This window comes from Antechinus flavipes, chromosome 2 (assembly GCF_016432865.1).
Source record: "Antechinus flavipes isolate AdamAnt ecotype Samford, QLD, Australia chromosome 2, AdamAnt_v2, whole genome shotgun sequence".
Taxonomy (NCBI): domain Eukaryota; kingdom Metazoa; phylum Chordata; class Mammalia; order Dasyuromorphia; family Dasyuridae; genus Antechinus; species Antechinus flavipes.
Window position 1 is genome coordinate 543,193,821 of NC_067399.1, and position 18,814 is coordinate 543,212,634.

Here is an 18,814-nt window from a genome sequence, read left to right on the forward strand (position 1 = left end):
ATGTTTTGTAAATAAAAAGGTATAATAATAAAAAAATTAAAAATGTGTGTGTGTATGTATGTATATATATGTATATATATACATATATATACATAACATACATATACATACATACATACACACACACACATATACATATAGAAAAGTCCAGTTCCAATGACCTTGTGATTAAGACAGCCAACTACACACAGAGAATTGTGGGAACTGAGTGTGGATCACACCATAGCATTTTCACTCTTTTTACTGTTGTTTGCTTGCATTTTATTTTCCTTTTCAATTTTTTTCATTTTTGATTTGATTTTTCTTATGCAGAAAGATAATTGTATAAATATGTATGCATATATTAGATTTAAAATATATTTTACCGTATTTAACATATATTGAATTACTTGCCATCTAAGAGAGGAAGTGAGGGGAGGGGGAGAAATTGGAACATAAGGTTATGCAAGGGTTAATGTTGAAAAATTATCCATGCATGTGTTTTGAAAATAAAAAGCTTAAATTTAAAAAAAAAAAAAAGGAAAAAAAAACATATATCAGGAAAAATAGCAAGGATATTCTTTGTATACTTCTAGTAGGTCTTTGAAGAGAAAGCATGTTTTCCTTATCTTTTTTTTTTTTAATTTCTGATAGTTTATTAACAGTGTATGAATTCCATGGAATCTAATGAGCCTTAGACTTTGAGATTCAATTGCTGAGAAGCCCTGACTTGAGGAGTGCTTAGATCGTTTGCTGACATCAGTACAAATTACAATTTTTTAACTAACCATTTAAGATGACTTTAAGATCACATAGTTGATAAAAATGAAAATTAGTTTTATAGCTTTTATTTAAATGATTTTATTTATACAGACTTGGTTTTGGGTGGAATAAGTTGCCCTAAGTGGCAATGTTTAATTTAATTTAATTTGTCAGTTTATTGAAAAATTTTAGAGGATTGTCACTCTTCTGCTTTTTAAAAAATATTTTATTTTAATTGTTAATCTTTTTGTTTTTACATTACATTTCTAAGTACATCCTTTCCTGAACTTTCTCTTCCATGTGATGTCATTTGCTCATAAAAATTTTTTAGAGGAGAGTGAAGCAGTTGAAAAAATTAACTTGACACACCAACTGTGTCTTAAAGTCCATGTAATATTTGATACTCGAGTTCCCACAACTTTGCAGTGAGATGAGGGGAATGTATTTTCTGAACCCTTCTCTGGGTCATTATAATCATTCATTATAATCACTTTACTTTTATATTGTTGTTGCTGTGTACATTGTTTTCCTGGTTCCCTTATATCACTAAGTATTTATATCTTCTTTAATGCTTCTCTGAATTCTTTATATTTATAGTTTCTTACAATGCAGTGCTGTTTCCTTACATTTATATGTCACTTTATTGACTAGTTCTCTAATCATTGGGCAGCTACAATGATTCCTTATTACCACACATAAAACCTTTTTTTGTGTCTTCGACCTTTTGGGGTGTATCTATGTCTAGCTTGGGAGCAAAAGATACGGATAATTTTAGTTCTTTTAGTAGGATTTATTCCTGTTTGTTTCCAGAAAAGTTGGACCAGGTCACAGCTCTAATTATAACTAATTTTTATTGTTATCTTTACCATTTATTTATTGTAATCAAGAGTTGTTTTGATTGCATTCTCTGGTTACTAATCTAGAGCAGTACTTCATCTTTTTGAAAAATAAAATTTCATTGATAATTTTTTATATCATCTTCATTTTCTGCTATATTCCTTTGAATTCCTTCCCAGAGAGCCACCTGTTTAAAACTAAAGTTCCCCAAAACTAAAAAACACTCCAAAAAGCTTGAAATTCAATGCATTTATTGCTCTGCATCTGTGATCCCTAAACTTTGCTATTAAGCTATTGGGAGATATCTTTGCATAAATCTTCTTCAGACCAAAGAAATTAATCATTAATTTCACAATGTTCAGGTTAGATTATTTTCCTGTTCATCCTCTCAGTGTAATTTTACATGTCAAGTATATTGTTTTTCTGGTTTTATTTTGCATCAGTTTATGTAGTTTTTTTCCCATGCTTCTCTGTATTTTGTTCTTCTCTGTCTCTGTATTGCTCTGTCGTATTTTTCCTACAGCATAATAATATTCCATTATTTTCATGTACCACAATTTATTTAGCTTCTTTCTATTGTCATTTACTTTTTTTTTCTAGATTTTTACTATCACAAAAAATGCTGCAAATATTTTGATATGAATAACCTTTATTTTTGTCACTGATCCCTTTGGAGTAATTTTGCAATGCTTTATTAGTTTGTTTCCAATGTCTCTACAGCATTGACTATTCTTATCTTTTTGTTATCTTTGCCTTTTTGCTAAGTGTGAGCTGAAATCCCAAGTTGTTTATTTTTATCACTTTTATGAGTAATTTTATATAATTTGATTTCTAATTTGTTAAAATTAATTGTTCACATTTTTTGACAAATACTTATCCTTTGGAGCATATCATCAATTTCATTGGTAAATAAAATAATTTATTGGATGTTATCTTCCCCCCTTCCTTTCTTCTCTCCTTCCCTTCTTCTCTCCCTTAAACTCTCTCCCTCACTCACACACTTTATCTCTCTTTCCTTCCTTCCTTCCTTCTTTCTTTCCTTCTTTCCTTCTTTGTTAAATGACTTGTCCAAGGTCACACAGCCAGGAAGTATTAAGTATTCTGAGGCCAGATTTGAACATAGGTTCACCTATGAACTTCAGGGTCATGCATCATCTCGGTGCAAATGAAAGTTTCTAAGTTAATATTTGTTTAAATTGTAGTTAATGGTTACACAGAAGCCTTTATAAAAATTTTTGGTGAATTTAGTTTTGTATTCACATATGTGCTTATATACTCTAAAAGTTTTGATTTTTTTTATTATATTGGAAATAGAGGGTGAAATTAATTTTCCTATTTTGCAGAGTTTTGAATCATTCCTTAAAATATTTTAGTGATTTAACTTACATTTCTGATTATTAGCTGTGTTTTAAAAAAAAATAAAATATTTTTTATTTTTGGTACAGGTACAAGGGACAGGCTCCAGATTTAATTGGCAAGCAGGACAGCGTTTATGAAGGTAGTTGTTTTGAGAGCTCTCCATTTCATTAGTAATTCATAGTTTATAGTATAAAACACTGAAAACTTTTCTTGAGTTATTAAGATTTCCATTTTTTTAATGTGCATTTATATTTAAAATTTACCTAACAAAGTAAAATGTAGTATATTGGGGAAAAATCTATTGAAATGAAAGATGAATCTCAATTCTGTTAAATTATCATTGTTACTGATTTTTGTCCAAGTGAAGAGCATTTATCAAGTACATGGAATGAGTTATTTCTTTGCTAACCCTGTGTGTGTGTGTGTGTGTGTGTGTGAGAGAGAAATATTTTAAATACATATGTATGTGTATGTATGTAAGTATATATACCATGTGTGTATTGTAGCTATTATAATCAGTGTGAAACATGGAATTTCTGATAGGTATTTAGTACAAAAGTGAAATAGAATCATTTTTATCATCATATGAATAATTTTTGAAAGGTAGTGCAGTAAGATGGAGTGATGGACCTGGAATGAGTATAGTAAAAATCACAGAATTTATTTATTAAATCATATATACATTTTATTTGTGAGAGAACCTCTAAATCTTTATTCAGAACTTATTTTTGTTAACTTAGTCTTAGTTCTACAATTTGTGAGAGAACCTCTAAATCTTTATTCAGAACTTATTTTTGTTAACTTAGTCTTAGTTCTACATCAGGTTATCTGATTTCATAGCCCATTTAGATTATAGAAAATGACTAGCTGATTGCTTTTGAAGATGGACATCAGAGAAAGTAATGTTTTATAGATTAATAGGAAAGAGACAGAAAAAAGTAAAAGCATAAACTCAGAAATCTGTGTATATTTAACAAAGGGATATCTACTTTTAAAATACCAAGAATACCTGAAAGTGTGGTAACGTAGCACAATGACTATAGTGACTTGTCATAGGATTTAGATATGAAAGAGACTCAGACATCATCTCTTCTAATATTTTCCTATTGTAGAAGAGGCACCTGAAGCCCTTGAAGAGGAAGTGACAAGCAGTCACAGCAGTCTTAGTCTGTCTATATCCAATATCAAACAGTATTTGTTCATTATGCTAAAGGGGTAAAAAGGGAGACGGTCATGAAGAGTGGGTTAAATTTCTGTGTGGGTGTGTAAAATATTTTAAATATATGTATGTGTATATGCATATATATATATATATATAGTTTGTGATGTATTGTAGCTGTTGTAATCAATGTGAAACATAACTATTATTTATTAGTTTTTTTCTAACAAGTCAGAGGCCTATTACTAAATCTACCCTAGTCAGCAACATTTTAGTGTACAGAAGTCATTTTATAAAGTTAAAATGGCTTTGTAAATCCAGTGCAAGGCATTTCATTCCTTGCTAAAAATTTGAAGAGAGAAACAGTTATTTGGAAAGTTTACTTTTGTGGAACAACATGTTCCTCACTAGTACCAGGTCTATGCAGTGGATAGGCTATTTGTGCCCCATATCAATAATTCTTCTATTTAAAAAAAAATTAGCTCTGGACTGTGTGATTTCTTTGTCATTGGTTTAATTATATTTGTGTTCATGTAATTAATCTCATTACATTTCCCTTGGCTTCAAAGCAATGTATTATTAAGATTATATCACCATGCAATAAATAGCTCCATTCTTGTTCATTTTGGTAGCATTTCTTTTAGTGAATATAGTTTTGAAAATCTGGATCTGTCAACTATTACATCACATTACCTACATGCCAACATTATGTTTCATGTACATCCTTCCCTCATTTATTATTCACTTAAATTACAGAAGACTGGGACATGTTAGATGTTGATGAGGATGACAAACTTACTGGTGAAGAAGAATTTGAATTGCTTGCTGGACCATTAGGTTTAAATGATCGCCGTATTGTGCCAGAGCCAGTTCAGTTCCCTGATAGTGATCCACTTGGTGCATCTGTGGCAATGGTCACTGCCACCAACAGTATGGAAGAAACTCTAATGCAAATAGGTAAATTTAAATATGTAGGCTAAGAGTACTACTGGTGCTGATACTTCTTTCTTGGATAAACAGATGCTTAGAGGATTACAATATAATAACAATAATTTTTTTGTTTGTTTTTCCTAAAAAGTCAGTGGCCCAATAGCGAACTTACCTAATTTAGCAACATTTTAGTGTACAAAAATTTGATTTTTTTCCCCTAGGGCAATTGAAGATGGAAATGAAACAATTATTATATTGTCTTTCCCATTTCTGATTGGGTGTTGGACATCCTGGAAATGTGGACAAAAGAAAAGTTACTGAAAATAAACATAAAAAAACCAAACAAACTAGAATAAACACCATTTATTTATTTATTTGTTTGTTTGTTTGTTTGTTTGTTTTTGCTGAGGCAGTTGGAGTTAAGTGACTTACCCAGGGTCACCCAACTAGGCAGTGTTAAATGTCTGAGATCAGATTTGAACTCAGTCCTCCCTGAATTCAGGGCTGGTACTCTCTACTGTGTCACCTAGCTGCCCCGTATAAATACCATTTTAAAGAAAAACTAGGTATTAGAGTGTACTAAGACCTTCTAGTTGGTCTTTTTCAGGTTGCATTAAATATCAGTAATTTCAAGAGCTAAGAGCAAAAATGGATTTTGACTAGCATTGGTTTTTTCTTGTGCCTATTATAAAATGCTTCCTCATCTTTGACTTGTTTCAAGATTCAGTTCAATTGCAACCTCCTAAAAAAGGTCTTTCTTGAAACCTTTAGTTACTAATTTTCTCTCCCCTCAGAAATTACTTTGTATAATTTTTTTAAAAATTATCTATCTTTGTAGTGTTATTTCTCTTTAATAGCATGTGAGCTCTGTGAGAGTGGGCCCTGTTTCATTATGAGCTCTTTATCCTCTACATTTAATAAAGTGCCTGGCATATATATAATAGGTTCTTAAAGGTTTGTCTAATGAATAAATAAATATTGCTATTTTTCCCTTGTATAAAAATCAGGCCTGAATTGGTAGATCAAAATGTACTTTAATTATAGCATCTGACTCTAGTATAATAGGGAAAAGCCAAGATATTTCTCTTGCTTGCTGATTCTGAAGTAAATCAGAGTTTTGTATTCTATAGGTTGCCATGGCTCTGTAGAAAAAAGTTCTTCAGGTAGAATCACATTAGGAGAACAAGCTGCTGCTCTAGCAAATCCACATGATCGTGTAATGGCTTTAAGAAGAGTAACTGCAGCAGCTCAAGTCCTTCTTGCACGAACAATGGTCATGAGGGCACTTTCACTGCTTTCTGTCAGGTGAGTGTCAGTTTCTGGATCCAGTTATACAATTTAACTTTAACTGTGGATCTTCATTGGAATATAGTAGTTTGGTAAAGTTTGAATTCATAGGTATAAATTAAAAGTTTAAAAATTATGGAATATAGCCATCCTAGTAATAGATATAACATTTAAATTAATGATTTACCTGTAAATCCATCTAGTACTATTACAGTTCTTACAGTCAAGGTACATAAATAGACTAACTCTAAATTTCACTGAAATAGACACATATATGCACTGTTTTTAATTTAGTGAAATCATTTTATTGGGCAAATATGTCATGCAGGTTCTTTGACTGAATATTTTACTGGTTGAGGCAACTCAAAGATTTAAGTTAATATGGTTCATGTAGTAGCCCTTATTGACATGCTATATTGACAAACTAGTGGGCAGGGAAAGAGAGTTAAAAATAACAGAGATACTTATAAGTCAAGAAATCGAGTAATTATACTGAAGATCAAATAAAAAAAGATGACAACAAATTCATGTCTTGTGCTAATGACAACATGCCAATGCAGCTTATCTTTTATTGGTACCTATAATGCATGTTATACAGATTTTTAAGTTATTTCTTATAAATCTAGCTTCTTTTTCCTCTAAAGTATTTTTCTTTTTCTTTTTCTTTTTTTTTTAAACAGTGGTTCCAGTTGTAGTCTTGCTGCTGGCCTTGAGTCCTTGGGTTTAACAGATATCCGAACTCTGGTTCGATTAATGTGCTTAGCTGCAGCAGGGAGAGCTGGGCTCTCTACAAGTCCTTCCTCTATGGCTTCTTCCTCAGAACGTTCTCGAGGAGTTCACAGCAAGAGCAACAAGCCAATATCATGTCTAGCCTATTTAAGCACAGCTGTGGGCTGCCTAGCATCCAATACTCCTAGTGCTGCAAAACTGTTGGTACAGTTGTGTACACAGGTAGATGGATTTCTTCATGCTAATCTATTTGTTTCTCACCTCCTTACTCCCAGTCCCTCCTTCTTGCTCTTTTTATCCCTATCCCAGCATTGCTTTTGAAAATCATTGCAAATTATCTTTTGTCCTGATCTGTAAAAAAAATTTGAAAAATGTTGTCTTGATTGTCTCCTTAGAACTTGATTTCTGCTGCAACAGGTGTTAATTTAACTACAGTTGATGATCCAATTCAGCTCAAGTTTCTGCCCAGCTTTCTCCGAGGAATTGCTGAAGAAAACAAGCTTGTGACTTCTCCTAACTTTGTAGTAACTCAAGCCCTTGTGGCATTATTGGCAGACAAAGGAGCTAAATTGAGGCCTAACTATGATAAAGCAGAAATTGAAAAGAAAGGTAGATTTTATATATTGTTCAATCATCCTAATTTATCATAAAATCTGTAATTTTTTCTACATTTTTTGTCCTATTTCATTGTATTTGTATTTTTGTATAGTTTTTCTGTATTTTTGCATATTTTATATTATATAACTTAGGAATTTGGGAGGGGGAAGGTAGGAGGATGCATAAAACAAATATTTTAGTATATATATTTATGTTTGTACAACTAAAATTAGAAGATAAAGCCATTCTTTTAAATTAAGTCTTAATTTATTGCTGAAGGTAATTTGAGGTCTACAATTTTTTTCTACATTATTGTATTTAGAAAAGTAAAGTATTTTCCTCTTAGTATTTAATTGGCCTAATGTAAAATTTGGAAATACTTTAAGAATTCTTCATACCATACATCTTATCTTATTAGTTATCCTAATCCATTTTCAGATCTAGGTATTAGTAATATTTTTTGAACAAGAAAAATGTGTTCTTACAGCCTGACTTGCCAGTTATTCAGTAAGTCAATGGGATCATTTTGGAGCGGCAAAAGCTAAAGCCCAGCTTATTAGATACTGCTTCCAATTCTACTGTAGGATTTCTGATGACCTCAAACTATACTTTTCTCTGGGTAAAGACTTAAGTATATTTTATATGGAAGTGTGGAAATTTAATGATTCCATTTTCCTTATTGTATTTGGTTCAAAATTAACATTGTACTTTTGGATATTTTAGTAAAATTATCTTTTGTAAGAATTTTTTCTGGGAAGTTGTGGGTTATACCACTTTTGTTTATTCAGTACTACCACCTCTCATCTGGGCATCATTTCACTGTTTTGTTTAAGCAGGTTTAATTGCCCAATTGTATGCCCATCCTTCCTATGATCCTTCTGCTGTAGGCCCTCTGGAGCTGGCTAATGCATTGGCAGCTTGCTGCCTCTCTTCAAGGTTGTCCTCACAACACAGGCAGTGGGCTGCTCAGCAGCTTGTACGGACACTTGCTGCACATGATCGAGACAACCAAACTAGTCCTCAGACATTGGCTGACATTGGAGGAGATCTGAGGAAATGCTTCTTTATAAAGTTGGAGGCTCATCAGAATAGGGTATGTATTGTCATGACTCATAAAGTTAGAACTAGAAAAGACCTTAGAGATATTCTAATCCACCTTTCTTATTTTGCAAATGAGGAAACTGAGCCTAGAGTGGCTAAGTGACATGATACACAGTCAGTAGTAAATAGGAGATTCTCTTAACTGCAGATTTCATACTATTTTCCTTGTAGCATGCTGACTTTTGTGATTTATTAGTGATAGGGTTTGAGTGTCCCCTATGAGTCTGAAAATGTTTCTAAAATATGTAGCTAATTCCTGACTCATAAAACTCAGTATTTAAATATTGCATAGTCTTTCTATTTAAAAATTCTGAATTACTTAGATTTCTTAGATAATTGCCACTTCTTGATTTTGATTGGTCTCTGTAGATGTGGTGATACTTAGAAGAAATGAGCTTTGAATTGAAGTCTCCCAAGTAAAATACTCACAAAATAAATAACCTTACTCTTCCTCCCTAACTTTTGACCTCCTAGAAAATATTATGAAAAGTGAAAACTGACTGTCCCCCTCCCTTATTTAAGATTAATTACTAAAGGCTTTTTAAAATCTCTTTCCATTTTGTTTGTTTTATAGAATTTCAAAATATTATTTTTTAGAATTTTAATGTTTAATGAAGCTTATTAATTTTCAAGCCAATCTTTAAACATTCCTCACAAGATCAAAATATTCATCAGTGTTTGACAATTGTAATATGCTAACTTATACTACAAATAACCACAAACATGATTTATAAAATATTTAGGAAGAAATGAGAATGCAGAAGTGGTAAAGTTTTTTTGGCAATGCCATGGGACTTCTTCCCCTCTCCCCTTATTTCAAATGAGTTTGGACTCATGTTTTTCCAACTTCTTTAGGTAATGACATGTGTTTGGTGTAATAAAAAAGGACTTCTAGCAACCAGTGGCAATGATGGCACCATAAGGGTTTGGAATGTTACCAAGAAACAATATTCACTACAACAGACTTGTGTATTCAACAGATTGTGAGTTTAAACATAAACATTCAACTTTAAAATACTTAATATACATACAAAAAATTCAATTACCCGTGTAAATATTATTTTGCTTCTTTTAATTAAGTAAAAAAGAAAACAAGGTGCAGTAAAATGTTTTTTGCATGTATTCAGCAAAAATATACTATATGTCCAGTAAGAAATGTCTTTAATTTTCACTAAAGTAATCAAGAAACATAAATTGTTTTAAAAAGACAATGAATTTGAATATATTTGTGGTTAAGCTAAACTTGTCATTCTGGCAAAATGTTCAACTGTTTAATACATCATACTTGAAATATTTCATTGGTTCACAATTTTTCATTGACAGTTTAAGATTTGCAACTATTTTAATTCTGTTCTTTAGTTTCTATATATACACATACGTACATACATATATACATACAGAGTGGGGGAACCAGACCTGTGATTTCGTTAATATAGAGAACTCCTGGTGAAGAGACTTCTTTTTTATCAGTTCCGATCCTGAAAGCACAAGGGAGTTCTGCATGAGTTTGATACCTTTAGGCTAGGGGATGAAAAGATGAGGAATTTGTTTTTGGTCACCTGGTCAGTGAGTGTTGGAAATAGAATTTGAGCCTAGCTTTTCCCAACTCCAGGGACCAATCCCTATCTGCTATTTCTCATATAGTCAGTGATTCACAAAGTCAAAGTAGAATGGGGTATTCTGTATCTATCTTTAACAGTTGACAGAGATAGAATGTGAGTTCCTTAGGGGAGTTAGTAAATGGGACATAAGAACTCTGGATCTCATGTACAAAGTCTTTCAAAAATTAGTACACTATTGTTTAGTGAATTGTTTTCCTTATGTAAAAGGATATTGAATATTATGGCAGGAGAGGGGAAGGATAATCTAAATTTAGTATTTCATCAGTGTAAATACTCCCTTTACAGATGAAGATCAGAAGTTTAATGTAGCATCCTGAAGAGACATATGTTGCTTAGAAGTTAAGGGTTTTATTCATAAATCCCCAACTAGTATGCGTCAGAAGAACTGACTTCAGGCTAGAATGCTATCCATTAAACCAGAATTCTTAATCTGGTTGTGCCATGGACTATTTTGGTGTAAGTGAAATCCTAAGAAAACTCCTTCCCAGAATATTTTTAAGTGTATAAAATAAAATAGATTGGATTGCAAAGAAAACCAATTATATTAAAAGACACTTATTAAAATATTTTTAAAAAACGTCCATAGATCCCATATTGAGAACCCTTATACTAAGTAGTGCTTTCTCTTGAATGGTAATATCACTGTTTGTTTAGACTTAAAAATTTCTTACATGTTAGATATACAAGAGTGTAAAACTCAGATAAACTTTCTGTCCTTGTAACTTATGCCTTCATGATTAAATAGATATAAACACATATTGTTTGAGGGGGTTAAAATTATTTTTATTAGGAATAGAACTAAAGACCAGATAACACCACTGACATGTACATATTGCCTTTTATGTTCTAGGGAAAGTGAATCAGAGGAAAGCCTAGGATCACCTAGTGATCCAAGCTTCTCACCTGTCTCTTGGAGTATCAGTGGCAAATATCTAGCTGGTGCTTTAGAAAAGATGGTGAATATTTGGCAAGTTAATGGTAAGTTGTATATATAATTATTTTTGAAACGGATGCTTTTTCTATAGAAATAGAATTCTTTAAATCCTAATAGACTGTGAATGTGGAGCCGTTATACAATTTAAATGTTAAAGTCAATTTATGTATACCTTTCATTTCTCTTTGTTAGTCCAAATATTGATGCCCTTTAAAAACAAATAAACAAGCAGAAAAAGTAAAAATTTATACCTTGAGGTAAAAGCTTTTGAATAGCCTATATATATTCAGTTACCTACAAATAAAATAAATCATTTTATACAATTGCCAGCCTGATAGTTTTGATTAATCAAAGTAATTCACATCAAACTGAGAATTCTATTTTTGTTGCAGGTTTTTAGGAGAGAATAAAGAGAATTTGTTTATAATTGCACATAATTTAATAATTGCTTTATAAATATTTGTTAAATTGAATCTACCTCAATGTAGATGAGATTAGTCAGTTTTGCATGTTTTGTGGTAGGTGACCCCTAATCTGAAAAGCCTTGATTTCTCCCAATTGCTGGTATGCTCAAATTACCTTACATTGTGACATATCTGTGGAAGGGATCTATCCTCAGTAGATTATAAGGGAGAAATTATTTTATTTTTGTCTTTGTATTACTAGAGCACAGCACTATTTCTGGGACATCATTGGCATTTAATAGTCTGTTAGTTTGCATTGGAGTTCTTTTTAGTATAGACGTTAGTATAGAAAACTCAGTATTTTGTGTTATATTTATTATTTATACAATTATATATATTGTGTTATAGTATCCACTAAACCCCTCCTTTGGTCCCTTCTTGTTAGTATCATGGTGAATTTCAGATCCAGAAGGATCTGGTTATCCCAACACGGTGCATAACTCTGGTGGTTTTCTACCAAACTCAGAAACCTTTAAATAGAAACTCAGTAACAGTCTACTGTCCTAAATCCTAGCTAGGTTTGCAAAAGTTTATTCCCCACCAGAAGGCTAGACACTAAGTGATAAATTCTTCTGCCACAATGATGTATCAAATTATTTATAAAATGATAGAAAAGATTATGATTTCTATTAGTAAAGGAAGTACCCACCAACCAACTCACAGATTTATTAAATTTCAGTGTATTTCCTCTTAACAGGAGTAAAAATGCCTTATATATATTCTATATATGCAGATGTGTGTGCATTTGTATACATATTTACAGATATTCTCTCTTTTTGAAAGCATCATTTTCATCATGTTAGTATTCTCTATGGATTCATACAATTTCAAAGTTGGAAAGGGACCCAGTGGTCAAAATATGTTGAATATAATTTAAGCCTCTAAAATGTTATGTAACATAAGAATCATGATAAAATTTAATTCTGTAAGATTTGATTGCTTTCAAATTTTAGTGGGCTGTGGTTTTAAACTATTTAAGAAATAAGTAGTACTAGTTAATATTTTTTTCTTTTAGGAGGAAAAGCCTTAATAGATACTCAACCACATTGGGTATCTGCTCTGGCTTGGCCAGAAGAGTGTCCATCAACTTGGTCATCAGATTCTCCAGAATTATTATTAGTAGGCCGTATGGATGGATCTCTTGGATTAATTGAAGTTATAGATGTGTCAACCATGCATCGAAAGGAGTTGGAGCATTGTTATCGAAAGGATGGTGAGAGAGTACTACTGCCTTCAAAATGAATTTTTCTCTAGATCAAGTTGATGTTTCATTTGAATTGGTTACTACTTAAAAAGAAATTTTTATCAAAAAGAGGGAGAATAGCAATATAACATAAATGTTAATGATATTTCATGTGAATGACTTTAGAATTGAAATAGAGTCCAGGACTCATCTATCTGAAGGGTGTGCATATCTAGAAAAGTAGCCAGAGGTATAGAGTCAAAGGTATTCTCTGCTTTCCCTTTAGAATTCATTATTTGCAAACAAATAATAGATCACATTTATATAGTGCTTTGTGTTTTATTAATCACTTTTTTTCCCAACAGCCTTTTGAGGTGGCTAGTATCACTATTTTTAGTTCCTGTGAAGATTAGGAAACTGACATTGAGGGAGACTGAATAGCCAGAACTTTGGATCCAAAGATCCTGACTCCCATTCCAGGGCTTTATTTGACCCTTCAAAAGGGATAGTGGAAAGCTAGTCATTTCCACTATTTTATGGAAATTCCATTACCCACCAACTGGTCACGAGGTATTAGAGGTTTATATAAAACCATTTGCTCTTAGATTTTATTTTAAGATCATCTAATAGACATGTGATGACCAAATGCGTCAAGTAGAGTACTTTGGGCAAATAGAAAACAGATAAAACTATAAAAATATTGTATGTTTTGTTTATGACTTGGGTTACTTCTTGTCATCTTTTTCAAATGTGAGGATTTGTTTTTTAATAAGAAATATTTGGGATTCCCTACATAATAGTAATTATATATTCATTTGGTTGAATGAAAAAATACATAATGAATCAGTTACTATCCAGTAGGACTTTTGAAAAGGTAGTATTTAATCAGTAACAACAGGAGCTTCACATATTTAGTTTACAGAAATAGATTTGCTTATTATATCAAACTGAATATTTCTTTGGAGCTAAATAAAAATTAGCATCAGAGTGTTTGGGACACAGGTGGATTTGTGGACCCCTTGCACTAACTTCTTGGTCTCCCCTGCTAGATACTATTGACTTAAATTATTTGGTTCTCCTTTTGGAATATAACACGGATGAAAGAGCAGGACAGAGGGAGAGCAAAAGTGGAAGGTACTTGTTAGGATTGTCACTGTTTTCTAGAAAAATCCAAAATAGAATGAAATCCCCGAATGTGATTATTTTTATTACTTACAAATAGTACTTTAAAAGTAACAGGATTGAATGTGGGGGAAAATAGGGTAGTAGCTTAATTCTCATCTTTGATCACCATTTAGTCTAAATGCTTTCAAAAGACTGGAGAGATTACCTGTATTATTCATTCAGTGATTTAAGTAATTATTTGTATTATTCGTTTCTATTAAATTATGATCAATTAATCTACTTTATTTGTTCTATTCTCTAGTATCTGTTACCTGCATTGCCTGGTTCAGTGAAGATAGACCTTTTGCAGTGGGATATTTTGATGGTAAAGTGTTGTTAGGAATGAAGGAACCGTTTGAAAAAGGAGGAATTATTCTGGTTGATGCACACAAGGTATAAACATTTTTTTCAGATCACTAGCTCTTCTTAATTTGAGACTAAAGTGATGATATCTTAAAATTTTTTATGTGCATTTTGTTTGGATAGACAGACATTTTAAAATAGTATATAGTTCTTCAAAATCTCCAAGCCATTAATTGAAATTTAATAATTTGGTAGAATCTGTGCAGACAGGTGAAAACACTTATTAATATGGTATTGATTCCAAAGTAATTAAGCAACAAACATAAAAGTTATCTTCATTTAAAAGCAAGACTTACTCATTATGTACTCTTTCTATTTTGAATGCAAAAACTTGTGAAATATTAATCCATTTAATGATTAAAAGGCACTATGAAAAGAGATGTTTTCTTAAATTTCCTTTTTTTCTTTCTGTTTTTAAGGACACTCTTGTTTCTATGAAGTGGGATCCAACTGGTCATGTTCTTATGACATGTGCCAAAGAAGAAAATGTGAAGCTTTGGGGACCCATGGCAGGTTGTTGGAGATGTTTACACTCACTTTCACATTCATCTATCGTGAATGGCATTGCCTGGTGCAATCTTCCAGGGAAAGGACCCAAGTTACAATTATTGATTGCTACGTATGTTAACATTCTTTTTGAATTTTTAAAAATTCATTTAATGAAATGTGTATGTAGCATGGAAACAATAAGGTGTTTAAGTGTATTGTAGAGAAGTGAAGAAGTACTTATGTGGAATATATACTACATAGAAAGCATAATATGATAGTGGATATAGAGTCATCCTTGGAATTAGATCTGATTCAAGTGATATATTTCTAATGCATTTGGCTGGAGAACCTTGAAATGAATCCCACAACTTCTCAGTATTCCAGACAGCTTTCTAATATAAGTTGTAGAATAGCTACCATTCTGCATTCTGCATTACTAGAAGTTCCATATATCAATGAAATCACAGGACCAGAGTTCCCAAATACTTGACCCCCAAAATGCACATACCAAAATACATAATACACATGTATGCTATATACAGATAATATATTACACATACCATGTGAAAATATTGAAAAAAATGTTGTTGGTTTTATATCATAAATAGTATGGTTGTTAAATATCCACTTATACATTGATATATATTGTTTTTGTATGATCTATCTTTTCTTTTAGTGGTTGTCAGAATGGGTTAGTGTGTGTGTGGCGTGTTTCCCAAGATACACTGAATATATTACAGTCTAGCTTATCTAGTTCTGAAGAATGGTGGGAACAAGAATCAAATGGCAAGGTAAATATTCAGTGTGTTGCAGGACTTGTTGAAAAGGGTTTAGGTTATTTTGAACCTATTAAGCATATGCCAAAAATAAAAGATAGTTTAGAAGATTTTAAATGGTCATTGGAACTTTTGACCTTAATGAACTATGGTTGAATTTATTTGCTCTAATGTTGATATATTTCATTATAAAAATCATTCTACATTTTGGGAGGGGGGCGTTTAATGGAGTTATATATTGTGCTGTATCTAGTGATTTTTAAGTAAATATTTGTTCGTCATGATTGGTTCTGCTTATGTTGACAAAGTTGGCCTTTGTAGGATGGCATTAAAAATTTTATACTATTATTTGAAGGATGCCGGGAAAGTGGTATGCACCTTCCATGTTCCTCCTCCCCATCTTCCCTTCTTCCCGGTTCTCATCCCCTCCCACCAGCACCATTTCTGAAATTCTGCTTTTAGACATTTAGTTCTTATATTGATCTCAACTTCTGATCTAAGGTACAAATCCATCTGAAATTCATAATAAATTGAATATTTGTGTGTGAATGAATTCGGCACAGACTTTTCTTCCTGAACACAAGAGAAGGAATAGGCTGATGGAGAATGACCAACTATTCAAAAGGAATGAAAGTTACCTCCAAAAGTGGGAAATAACTAAGCACAAATATGGTCAGCTTCACAGTTTTACCAGTATCTAGTCTTGCTAATTAACATATCAAATTATATTGAAATTGAATCATAGGATCATAAAATACCAGCTCTGAAAAAACCACCACCCTTCATTTAGTTCAGTATGTTAATTTCTTAAAGAAAATTGAAACCAGAGAGTTATCCTACCCAGTGTCAAATAGTGACAGAGCCAGGGCCATTATTTACATCTCCTAACTTTTTCCAGGACTTTCTGAATGTACACTTACATTTTTAAAAGACTGAAACAATTCTGAAAACTTAATTATTGCAAGTTTATTTCATTTTTGTGTACCAGTTAATGCACAGAACTAACAATGTGTAACAATATTTGAACAAAGTAGAACAATGTAATAGTATAACACTGTTTGGACAAAGTAGAATAATGTAGTAGTTTCTGGCAATTCAAAGAAAATAAAACTGGATAAGCAATTTGTGTTTTAAAAGACCTAAGTCTAATTTCAGTTATGGGGAAGTTATACTTTAATAATTTACATAATTATCCTAAAAAAGAAATCTTATTTATCATTTTGTTTTCAGTACTTTATTAATATACAGATAAGAAAATAATGAGTCATTATGCTCTTAGGATTTGTGAACCCTGTTTTTATTTCAAGATCCATAACTGTGAAAATGAATTGCAGGATAACTACAGAAAATCGGCAGGTGCCAAGTGTGTGTATCAGTTGAAAGGGCACATTACTCCTGTTCGTACAGTTGCCTTCAGTTCTGATGGTTTAGCTTTGGTATCTGGTGGACTTGGTGGACTTATGAACATTTGGTCTTTAAGGGTAAGGGCATAAACTTTATTAAAAAGTTGAATTTTTACATTTGCTTAAATAATTATATTTAAATGAACCCAGGCAATTGCAAAAGTATTTTACGTGATAATATATCTTATTTTGAAGATAACAATTTCTTTTCAGAATCTTCTGTCCTTTGTTATTACAGTAGGTCAAAAATACTTTGAAGACTAACTTAGGTGATATAAGTTAGGGAAAGGCACACAATGAACAAAGATGCATGTATAATATAATATATGTATGACATATATAAATACATTTTACACACACACACACACACACACACACACACACACATATATTTGAAGATTTAGTTATTTAGAATATTGTTTGGAACTAGACGGGAGCATTTTAAATTATCTAAGAATTAAAAGATAAATTTACTTCATTTCAGGATGGTTCAATATTGCAAACAGTTGTGATAGGATCTGGAGCAATTCAGACCACAGTGTGGATTCCTGATGTTGGGGTTGCTGCTTGTTCTAACAGATCAAAGGTAATCTTCTAGTTGTAAGAGAATCAAAGACTGTAGTGGTGAAGGGACTTTTCAAGGGTTATCTAGGCAAGTCTTTCAGTTTACATCTGAGGGAAACCTTAGAAAGATCAAATGATTTGCTTCAAGTCAAACAGCTAGATTGAAGTAGAGAGAAAACCAGAGTTGAAGGTTTTTGATTCTCATTTCTTCCTAGTTTTTTTTTTTTTTTTTGTTTACATATTGTTATCAAGTTATTTTCATACAAATGAAGATGTGCTTATTGACTTCCAAATTTACATTTTAAGATTGTAACAAACTAGGTCAGATTAACTTATCCTAAAAAAAAATGTACCGTTCAAAATTATGTTTTAGTTTGCAAATTTAATATTAATGAAGTTATTAACTTCTCTTATAAAATAATTCTGTGATAGTTACTACATATGTTGTTGTTTTTACATATATTGTTGTTTTGAAGCTGGTTAAAAATTTTTTTTGAGTGGGTACATTCCAGTAAGAATTACATTCAATATAGCCACTCCAGGAGATATAAAAAGTAATTATAGAAAAGTAAAGAGCAAAAATTGGAGCTGTCTTTACTTTTAATTCTGCCTGCTTCTAGAAATAGAAGGAGGAAATATAGCTTCTTGAGTTCTGGTGAACATGTGTTACTGGATTTTGTGTTTAACGAACCCTAAATAAGCAAATAGCTCTGTTTTGACTGCATTCAATATAAAAGACATTTTACTCCTTGAAACAAAAGTTATGGCAAATTTGGACAGCATATTAAAAAGTAGAGATATCATCTTTGCAGTAAATGTCCACATAGTCATAGCTAGGGTTTTTCTTTGTAATAATATATAGATGTGAATATTGAACTATAAGGAAAGCTGAGGGCTAAAAAATTAATACTTTGGATTTGGGGTATTGGAAAAGACTTTTGAGAATCCCTTGCAGAGCAAGGAGATCAAATGAGCCAATATTTAAAGAAATAAATTCAGACTACTCATTGAAAAGACATGTACTAAAGCTGAAGCTTTTGGCCACATAATCAGAAAACAGAACTCTTTTTGGATAAGACTCTGGTAATGGGAAAGATTAAAGGAAAAAGGAG

General features: G+C 31.8%; 1 protein-coding gene across 1 annotated transcript in view; it reads left to right on the forward strand.

Moving 5' to 3' along the window:
• Window positions 1–18,814, forward strand: part of HERC1 (HECT and RLD domain containing E3 ubiquitin protein ligase family member 1) — a 187,947-nt gene that overhangs the window by 136,235 nt on the left and 32,898 nt on the right. The window contains exons 46-59 of the mRNA XM_051980891.1: window positions 3,024–3,076; window positions 4,853–5,053; window positions 6,157–6,331; window positions 6,994–7,264; window positions 7,438–7,651; window positions 8,527–8,732; window positions 9,596–9,723; window positions 11,213–11,340; window positions 12,776–12,973; window positions 14,370–14,500; window positions 14,890–15,089; window positions 15,636–15,750; window positions 17,070–17,216; window positions 17,623–17,724. Of these exons, the coding sequence (XP_051836851.1) occupies window positions 3,024–3,076; window positions 4,853–5,053; window positions 6,157–6,331; window positions 6,994–7,264; window positions 7,438–7,651; window positions 8,527–8,732; window positions 9,596–9,723; window positions 11,213–11,340; window positions 12,776–12,973; window positions 14,370–14,500; window positions 14,890–15,089; window positions 15,636–15,750; window positions 17,070–17,216; window positions 17,623–17,724 (2,269 nt within the window). The remainder of the gene's footprint in view (window positions 1–3,023; window positions 3,077–4,852; window positions 5,054–6,156; window positions 6,332–6,993; window positions 7,265–7,437; window positions 7,652–8,526; window positions 8,733–9,595; window positions 9,724–11,212; window positions 11,341–12,775; window positions 12,974–14,369; window positions 14,501–14,889; window positions 15,090–15,635; window positions 15,751–17,069; window positions 17,217–17,622; window positions 17,725–18,814) is intronic.